General features: G+C 48.3%; 1 protein-coding gene across 1 annotated transcript in view; it reads right to left on the bottom strand.

The window, feature by feature from the left end:
* Positions 1-3,591: 3,591 nt before the first annotated feature.
* The window catches only part of SH2D4A (SH2 domain containing 4A), a 9,926-nt gene continuing 3,252 nt past the window's right edge, over positions 3,592-10,265 (bottom strand). The window contains exons 4-9 of the mRNA XM_010160227.1: positions 8,971-9,036; positions 8,421-8,559; positions 6,673-6,889; positions 6,138-6,268; positions 5,123-5,343; positions 3,592-3,684 (exon numbers count right to left, since the gene is read on the bottom strand). Coding sequence (XP_010158529.1) covers positions 3,592-3,684; positions 5,123-5,343; positions 6,138-6,268; positions 6,673-6,889; positions 8,421-8,559; positions 8,971-9,036 — 867 coding nt within the window. The remainder of the gene's footprint in view (positions 3,685-5,122; positions 5,344-6,137; positions 6,269-6,672; positions 6,890-8,420; positions 8,560-8,970; positions 9,037-10,265) is intronic.

Genomic DNA, 10,265 nt, shown 5'->3' with positions numbered 1-10,265 from the left:
GGGAGGCAAAACCCCTCTGAATTGGACTACGGGGTGTTTTGAAAAAGCCTTGCTAGCAAGAAAAGACAGGATGACACTGAAAGAGGATGGAGATTCCAGCAGAATGGCAGCAGCAGAAGATGAGAGAAACTGCTTGTCTTCCCTTCTTCTGGTTGTTTCTTTTTTTTTCCTAATAAGGGCTTTTAAGTACTCCATTAGCCTGACTGTTCAGGGAGGGAGACTTGGACACTTGATGAGGTTCAAGGTCACGGAGACAATGAACATTACATAAGTGCCCAATGTGTTATTCACAATCACAAATGGATGTGCTTTTCTGTTGAAATGTTTGTAAGCTGTGTACAGTTATTTAAAGGTTTGACCCTCTGGTGGGCCAGTAATAATGAGTTATTTTCTGACATACCTAAAAAGGGCTATTTTTGAAGAAGTACAGAGCTCCTGCTCTGAGGAGGACAGACTGTTGTTAACAATGGTTAAGCTGGAGGGACCAAAAATCTTTTTCCCTTAAGGAGTTGGGGCGGGGGGACAGCAGCAGTGCCGTAACGCAGTATTCCAAATCCATTCAGAGACAAGAGGCATCCCAGAAAGTGATTTCTAAAATTCAGAAGGAGAAAGCCCCACCAGTCAAGTGTGGTGTTTCGGAAACACCGGAGGGTAGTGTTTGTTCTCCTCTGAGGCCAGTGAACCAAAAGCAATGAGCCATGTCGGTATCACATGGCTCAGGTGGTGCATTTCTGCTTTAGAATACTGGAAGTATCTCAAAGATTTATTTTTACATGAAATTGGTTTTGCTTGGGAATTATTTTCTCACACTTCAGGTTTTCTACTTCTAGCCTTACTAGGAGGTAGTACAGCCTTCCAGCATTTGGAAAATGCTCTGCAGACCTTTGTTTTGTGTGGATGGGAACTGGGTCCAGATAAGTGAAGTCACTTTTCCTCACAACCTGGGTGCTGGACAGCAGGAGCTTTATCACGCTGAAGAAGAGGAAATACTTATCAACTTGCAGGATTGAGCAGGAGGCTTTAAACTCTGAATGTCAGATACCAAAACTGATGAATGTTTTCTGACTTTGTACCAAAGTATTCCTTCTAAACCAAATACAGAGTCTTGCCCAGGGCGTAGCAAGCTTTTTGTAATTAACAAAATAAATTTTTGTGATGGATGATGACCCTGCAAATTCTCCTCTGATAATTATAGGTGCATCCTAAAAATTAGTCTCCTTCTTCACAGATTTTTTTTTCAATTGCCTACAACTGTTGAAAGCATGAGTTCCTGCTCTTATAAAGCATTTTCTTTTAATACTGACTGCTGTTTATCATTTTAATATACCAGCCAACAAAACCCACATGAGTTTGGAAATCCCATTTGCTTACCTAAATGCTGTTTCTCTGAGCTGTGTCTTTGTTTTATAGCTTCCCATTAAATCAAGGCAGTCTGAAACCAGAGTCTAATTTGGTCTGGGGCTTGTAAAAGCTGGGGGAAGAACTATGCAAGATAGCACTGAACAATGAATTAAACGCGGTTTGTCGTGCCACGCTGTGGTAGGAGCAGCGCTTATGGACCTCTTTTGGAAGCATTGCATGCAGCACCTGCAGACAGGGACCATGCCACAGTAAGTACTTTTCCTTTACGTATGTTTACGTGTGTTTGTCTTCTGTTGGATGCAAATGATCTGCACTGCACTGCTCTTGCAAATCATCAAGTGTCCAAACTACTGCAAAAGTATAAAAATAATAGACTCTGTATGTTTAAAAAACCCAACCCCCAAATACATCACTTACCATAAAAACTTAAGCAGTAACTCAAGTAAGTCCTCCAAAGAATCATGGAATGGTTTAGGCTGGAAGGGACCTTAACGATCATCCAGTTCCAACCCCCCTGCCATGGGCAGGGACACCTTCCACTAGACCAGGTTGCTCCAAGCCTCATCCAGCCTGGCCTTGGACACTTCCGGGGATGGGGCATCCGCAGCTTCTCTGGGCAACCTGTGCCAGTGCTCCCCACCCTCTGCAGTAAGAATTTCTTCCTGATATCCAATCTCATTCTCCTTCTTTTCAGTTTAAACCCTTTGCCCTGTCACTCCCTGCCCTTGGAAAAAGTCATCCTTGCTCTGCAGACTTTCAGGGTAACCAGAATTCAGAGCAATAGAGGAGCCGCTCTTGAAGGCATCGGCTCTGGCAAGGGTGCAGTCAGTGCAGTAATCTGCATGTGTAGGTATTCAGGTTTCTCCCCTCACAGCAGACAAGTGAAGCTGAGAGTCTTTAAAAAACTGAGGCATGATTCTCAAATGTGTGGGTAGGTGTGGGCACTGACAGTGGCTTTCCCTTAGCTTTTCCTACCAAGCCAACATTTGCAGATGAGTGGTTGTAATGGAGAGATATGTGAAGCTACCGGTCAGCAGGTCAAACGCTGAGTAGCCCTGATCCAACAGAAAGAAAGGAACAAGTAAACAACTGAAACAAGGTTGATTCTCGTTCACTATTTGAGGATCTCATCTCTTGAAAAATCAGCAGATCCACACCACAACCATCAGCTGTAGAGTCTGTCACATGCACCAACATGGGGGAATCTGGGTGAGGATTCCTTTGCTATGTGATTCTGCCCAGCCTCTTCCCTGAAATTCGGAATGATGTATTTAAAGAACAGCGTAACAGACACAAAGAGAGAACGTCACATTGAAAGAACAAGCTCAGTGTTAAAGTTTACACCGGATGCATCTCAGTAATCTGGACACAACTTGCAATAAATAGCTCCATTTTGGAAAATAGCATTCTTCACCAGCAAACACTTTTCTGTAAACTGTGTTAATACTGATACAGGTGCTGCTTCTTACATGTTTTAGGCTCTGTGCATGTGGTAGTCTTTCATACAAATTCCTCTATCCCTTCTCCTTTCCCTTTCAAAAGGTTAATCCCTCTCCATGCAGAAAGGCCAGCGTGGGATTTAAATACAGGTTAAAAGGGTGAAGATTTATATTAAGAGGCTAAAGGAGTTTTAAAAATGCACTTTTCATGAAAATCCCTCTTCAGAGAGAACACCGTTGACTGAAAGGCACCGATGGTTTGATTGGATGTTTGGCTTGAACATCCTTGATTCCAAGGGCACAGCATTTTACAGGATTAAGCTTCACATTATGCAAATGACTGCATCAAGACCGATTCACCTCTCCAAGTTGGCCTGTGCCTTCAGGAAGGTATGATCTCATTCTGTACATACTCATCTCTTTCCCAGACAGCACACAGCCTCGCGTCCGAGAACAACAGGCAGCTCCAATGCAGAAGTCCCCCAAGAAATGTGCAACAACCCCCTGAAAACACGCGGCAGTGTCTCCCTGTTCAACTGATGGCTTCATCGCCTCCGTCGCTCCCTCGGGCAGGATACATCCGGGTGCTCTGCAGCTTGCTGGGCTGGGGCATCCTTTCGCTCGGCGGATGCGGCAAGCCCACAGCAGTATTTATCCTCCCGCTGCTCTGTGCTGAAGGGTATGAAGCGGAGGCACTTGGGGCAGCCGTTTCAGGTCAGTGTCCGCAGCTCTAGTGCGAAGGTCGGTCTTGGTGATACAAGCGTGGGGCTGCACAACGAGGCCGGGAGGTTCACTCAAAGAGGGAGATGTAATCTGGGTCTCGGTCCTCTTGGCCACACGGGTAAAGCAACAGCTCCTTCCCCAAGGAAGTGATGGGTTCATCCTGTTGGTGAAGGAGATGGTTAAACACCACCGTTCAAGCAGACCCTGCCTATCACAACATCACAGGATGAACAGCGGTGTCCCTGCCCCTGTCCCACTGTGGAGGTGTTCATTGCCCTGTGTGACAGCGCGGTGCCTCAGGGAACACGGCGGAGGACCCCCATGGCTCTCCCTAAACCAGCGTCTGTGCTCGGTGCAGTGACGCGGTGACACGACACTGGCAGTTCTCCGAGAGGGCTGTGCTCTCTTCCAGGGCCTGAACCACTGCCCTGCCCAGGAAGTGCTGGAGCCAGGACTGTGCGGGATGCAGGTGAGCAGGACCATGGTTGTGGACCATGTTCCTGGCTGCATTTGTGGGAGGGACACGGGTGGATCCTGGAGTGGATCTCTCTGCTCGGGCATGCCCTCTTCTAACAAGGGAATTCCCTGCTTCCCATCTCCTTCTCCACCCTAGCAGCAGATGCGTGGTGGGAACTTGCCTGCCTTGACATCACCTGATGGGTGAGGAGCAGAACCCACCAGAGCCCTCCAGCCGGGTGGGTTCACGCTGCCCACGGCTGCTGCAGTGCGAGGTGTCCGTAGGATTCTTTGCAGACTGTGGGCATGGCTCTGTCTTTAACACAGATAAGCACAGCCAAGCTTTAAATCCTCTGGCTCTGGCACCAAGAGCCCTCCAGCTCCTGCTCTCAACATCAGCCTCAAGTGTGAAATCCAAGAAGCAGGTTCAGGTGGCTGAGGTAGAGCTCCATATAGCCAATGAACATAGATATTTTCCTCACGTCCAGTTTTGTTTAGCCATGTCTCTATCAGGCTAGGCACTTCTGTCACAGAAACACGGATTTTAGGATTTTAGGCAAAATGATTGTCCTGGCCCTGGGCATATCTTGAGTAAAGGAATGAACAATCCAGCTGGCTTTCCTCGGAGCCCACGTAACTGCAGTTGGTGCTGTTATTGTTGCAAGAACCTGCCAACCTTTCCCTTCCCTTCTATTTTTCATCTTTGCTCGGTGTCACTCCTTGACTGCTTTGCAATTGTAAGGATACCTTATTCTCTTTCAGGTTGAAGCTGGAAGTGAGCACGATTTTCTGCTTTTCCAACTTGCACGGAACCCACAACCACGGAAAAAATCAAAAAGCCAGGAGTCTGCGTGAGTATGCTGTCACCTCTCACCTTATCAGCATTCCTACTCGTGTGTAACTCGAGTGCTGTGCGTAAGGTGTTCTGCACGCTCAGGGGGGGGAGGAATCAGGTCTAAAATGTTTGAGATGCGTTAGGTCGCCTGAGACGTACCCATCAGGCTGGCATACCCTTCTGGAGCAGCACACAGCAGCTAAAACGGGTCTAGTTACCTGCTTTGAAACAACAGAATCTATTCTTTCTTATTTTGAATTCCTCTCAGGCAATTAAAAAGTTAATGAATGTATCGCTAGATGTTCACCTTGTGGTAGTCTACAAGGTCAGCCAGCGTTGAATGTTGTAGCTGGTCCACTCCAAGGAAGCTGTAGGAATCACTGGAGGCATCAATGAGGAAGTGTTTACATCCTTCCACAGCCCGATAGGAGAGCACGTAGCCTTTGATTTTCTCACTGACCCGGACCAGAAAACTCCCCGGTACCATTTTATTCAGCAGCTCCTCTGCTTTCTTAGAGGTTAGGATACCTGTTCAAAACCAAATCACAACGCTGAAGGGAGAAAAGCATTTGTGCAGGACTGGGTGGAGCAGTTCTTACAAGAAATACACTTTACCACTCTAAAACTGGCCCGTGGCACTTCCATCCCTTGCATTTTTTTCTTGCGCAGTAGCCCAGGAAGGCCAGTACTGCCACTGCTAGTAACAGACCGTGGCCCTGTGCTCTGTGGGGCATGTTAACTGTTCCACACCCGCCTGATTGCGAGTGATAAACGTGCAGGGCTCAAAAGGACAGTTTCTGTGTTCTGAGGGAGAACGGCACGGCAGTGTGTTGCACGTTGGTCCCAGTACAGCAGGGCTGTGCAGACAGGGGTCACAGGTCCTGTCAGAAAGCCATGCAGGCGTTGAAACCCAGTTACAAGAGGGTATCGTTTTCGTTGCTGTAGATTGAAGGGGTTTCCAAAGGAAGGGAGATGGATGGGATCATGATGACCCAATAAATGGGATGGGAAGAGGATGGATGATGAGCATGTATGGTGGGATAATGGCCTGGGGCCAAGGATGAGATGGACCCAAGTGTCACCCTGGTCCAACAGCTACCAGGGTGACCATGCATCCAGAGAGGCAGGGATGGTACAGGGTGATCTCTGTTCTAACACATGAGCTTGCCCTTTGCCATAATGGCAAAGGAATTTAAACTGCACTCAGAATGGAAAACCTAGCCACCTTCAAAAAGCTCCTGGGCCCAGCCTGTGGCAGCAGCCACTGTAGCAGAAACAACTCCTCCAAGAGTTGGGTTGGGACGGAAACACTCAGGACTCACCGTGGAACCAAGGCGCTATTGTGTCCGTCGTTTTCTGATAGCCGGCTCGGAGAGGGAATTGCTCCTCTTTGAACCACTTGATGATGCTTTCTTCGGTGGCATTGGAGATTGTCCTCTGGATTCCCGCCTTCCTGTTAGAAAACACCGTGGTTTGTGCATCAAGTTCGAACAATAGTTTTTGAGTCTTTGGCAGGACTTACTTTTGTTCGGGATGCAAAGAACATCCTTAAACAGACGTCTTACACTAGTGGAGCTGTCAGCAATGTCATTTGGGTTTCAGTGGGCACCTAGCACAGAGGATGTATGCCCTCTAGGCTTTGGATGCTCTACTAAATAAACCTGCTCCCTTCCAGGGGGAAACAAAGAAGCCTCATCACCCCCTAGGCTGGAATGCAGCCTAGGCTCTGTATTTTTCCCTGCAGGGAGTCTCCTCCACACGAGGAGGAGAGCTAACCATTCCCATCTCAACCATCCCATGCTGGAGCAAAAGAATCTCATCCCTTCTCCCCTCCACAGTGCACAGGGATTTCCTTACCTAACTGCTCTCCCGTTTGCCGTCGCAGGAGGTAGAAGTTTGGGCTTGGGGGGGAGAGGCGGATACTGGAGCGGTCGCCGGTCACCTGCTGAGGCACCCTTGGAAATATCTGCCTGCTTCCCTCTGTGGATGCCCTGCAGTGAAAGCCTCCGGTAGTCGTCCCTGGCTTGCCGTGCAAGGGAGCGTCTCTTCTCATCTGCTGCCTTGGATTTCCGCACTGGAACGAAAAAGGAGTCCTACAGGAGCGAACAAGCAGGCAAGTTTTAAGCTTGCTACCCCTTGGCCATCTTCCTGCTTGATGAAGTGGAAGAATAATCCGTTTCACAAGGTGAAAGATGCACTCAACTGTGAGACCATTTGCCACCTGTCTCCCATCACTTTTGGGCATCTGCTACTTAACAGAGTCCAGTTTTTATTCCTACAAGATATTAAAAATCTGGGTTCTTTCTGGGCACCAGATCCCTTTATACTTAGCGACTGCTTGGTTTTGGGTTGGATGCTGACTCCTGGTTCAGACATAGGTTTCTGTTGTGCCTTTCATGTGAGCCAGCGGCGGGGGGGAGGGTATATGGAATAAGAGCTGCTGAAATGACCCCAAATCAATCCTTTGAAGGATTTGAAAGTGCTGACACCTATCACAGAGGATGTATGCTCTCTGGGCTTAGGATGCTCTACTAAATAAACCTGTTGCACTCCAGGGGTGAACAAGGAAGCCTCATCAGTCCCTAGGCTGGAATATAGCCTAGGCTCTGTATTTTTCCCTGCAAGGAGTCTCCTCCACACGAGGACGAGAGCTAACCATTCCCATCTCAACTATCCCATGCTAGAGGAAAAGCAGCTCATCCCTTCTCCCCTCCACCTTGCACAGGGATTTCCTTACCTAACGGCTCTCCCGCTTGGCATTCACAGGAGGTAGAAGTTTAGGCTTGGGGAGGAGAGGTGAATATTGGAGGGGGGGAGGGAGTGTTGCTGAAACTGTTACGGGAAGTGGAGAACTTGGCTGGCGTTGGGGTTGTTTTGTTTACTATAAAACTGCCTTGATCGCCTAGGTTCAGCTCATCCTGGAGTGTGTAGGAGCAACCAGCTCTCCAGTCAGCCTGAGTTAGGCTAGTTCTTTCCTGGCTTTTGTAATCAACTTCCCATTGTCTTTTTATCAGTAAGAAAAATAAAACCCCTGGCCTGAAGTGGAAACAGTACAGCATTGCCATCTACTGAGAGGCAGTGGAGGAACTAGGAAAAAAATGCATCCTGTTCTCCAAGTACTTGGCAGCAGGGATGGATGCTACTTCAAGTGTCTTATGTTTGCTGTTTTCCTTTCCGTCGTTGGGATTCATCACATGAGACAGTGCAGCAGGGCTCTGCTTAGGTGGGATTGTGCTTGGATGACTGGGAAGCCCTTTTTAGTTATTCTCTGTCATCCATTATCCTTGTTCTCAAGAGCCATGGTTACTGAAAAGTCCTACAGAAGGCCAGCTTCTAGTTTTAAATTAATGACCCTGGCTATACTCATGTGGTTCCTATTTATTGCTTGTTTTAACATAGTATCTGTAGGAAAAATTTTCCATTTCCCTGCCCAACTCTAGTCTCGTTGGACTCAGAAATATTTCTGATAAAGCAGCGCTGTATTTCTTGGCAGTACTCTCCACCTGATTATTCAGTTCCAGTGTGGCAGGAGAAGGATTGAGATGATCCCACAGAGCCCTAGGATTTCTCAAGCCCCATAGGAAAAGGTCATCCTAAGATCTTACAGGATTCCTGCCATTCAGGCTCATGCTCATCCGATTTCTGCAGCGTCCTCTGGCTCTCCGAGCTGGGGTGACTCCGTGATGTTACCTCCTGGGGGGCTGTGGTTGTTCCTTCTGAATTTCTCCTCTGTGCTTCCTTCATCTATGAAAGAATCAGAATGTTCAGCTTTGTCCCAGGCTGGTTTTAACCCTGCTTTTTAGCTAGCCTTGAAATACTGGGAACCACCCCATTATTTATTGTGGATCCCTCTGATTTCAACAACATACAGACCTCTGCCTTTATTATAGGTGACAACAGAGGAGGTAAAGGAAAACGCTCTGCAGGAAATCACAAGGGGCATCTCGCTGTGCTGCTCCCCATTCTGCCATCCTGGCCTGCTTTGTGTCATCTCCAAATCATCCCACCATACATGAGGAGCATGGCAACGCTGGATAAAACTGGTCCAAGGGGTGAGGATGTTCTTGGGTCACATGAGGCTCTGAGGGTGACTGGGACTCGGATAAAGCCTGGGCCCCGCTCAATATGTTAGGAGCATCCTAGGTTGCCACTTACCTGTTGGAAGCTGTGCTGCCTCATGTGGCAGTCTGCCAGCATCTGGTAAACATCTCTGGGTTCCCTCTGGGCAGTGGAAGAGAGCGGTGAGAAACAAAGGTGGCGTTAGGACCATCGCTGTTTTTCGAAGCAATAGGTGTTTCATAGAATCCCAGAACGGTTTGGGTTGGAAGGGACCTTAAAGCCCATCTAGTTGCAACCCCCCTGCCATGGGCAGGGACACCTTCCACTAGACCAGGTTGCTCCAAGCCTCATCCAGCCTGGCCTTGGACACTTCCAGGGATGGGGCATCCACAGCTTCTCTGGCCAACCTGTCCCAGTGCTCCCCATCCTCTGCGGGAAGCATTTCTTTCAGTGCAGCAGCAGTGATGTGACATTTATGTTAACAAATTTTGCCAGCCTCCTCTGACAAACACCGGGGGGTTTAATCATATTAGGCTTAACATGCCACATGAGGAGAACTCTAGGGGCATCAGGATTATCATAAGCACACCTAAATTTGCCAAGCAATGCTCCCAAGTGCTTCCAGGGAGCAGCCCCTCACCCCCTCCCTCTAAAACAAGCCCCAGCAGAACCTTCCATACGCAGCTTCACCTGCCTGTGCTTGTTTGCTGCTGCGGCTGGGTGTGCAAACCCCTGCTCCACAAGCTGACCCAACTAGCTGCAGATCTCCTCTCTGCTCCTCCCTGCAAACCCGTCCAGCTACCCTGGCAGCAGCTGCTAGCTCAGACCTGTCTTCGGAGAGGAGCAGTTAGCCTTGTCTTGGAGCAAACACCCCCCCCCAGTTGTACCCAGGCTGCCTCCCACCACGTGGTGAGTAATGAGTTAACTACCGCGCTGCTCACCAAGGACATGCTTTGTTTTATCTCCATCACCTACTTGGCTAATAATTAATATGAACACGCTTTCTGTTTTCCCTCTCCTTAACAGGAAACTAGGAACTTCAAATGCGGGTGAAGCAACTTGTTTTCTTAGATCAGCCACCCCCCTTGGCCCCAGCGGTGGACAAAACACAATGCCCAGATCCCTTGGGTTAAATGGGAACTAGATCTTGGAGAAAGCACTTTAATGAGGGAGGTGAGAAAAAGTCTCTCTCCAGGCCTAGAAAATGCAACAGGGATCTTGGGTCTGGATCCCTCCTTCTAATGGCAAAAGCTCCAGAAACGTGGGAAAAATTACTCATAATGTAAGGACAGAAAACAAAAGTAAAATATTCGCCACCATCTCTATTTCCATGTGCAAGACTTTGAAAGAGGTTTTTTGGTGGTGGTGGGATTTTTGGTTTGGGGTCTTTT

Source organism: Eurypyga helias, unplaced genomic scaffold (genome assembly GCF_000690775.1).
Source record: "Eurypyga helias isolate BGI_N326 unplaced genomic scaffold, ASM69077v1 scaffold8471, whole genome shotgun sequence".
Taxonomy (NCBI): Eukaryota; Metazoa; Chordata; class Aves; order Eurypygiformes; family Eurypygidae; genus Eurypyga; species Eurypyga helias.
This window is presented reverse-complemented; position numbering and strand designations above follow the sequence as displayed.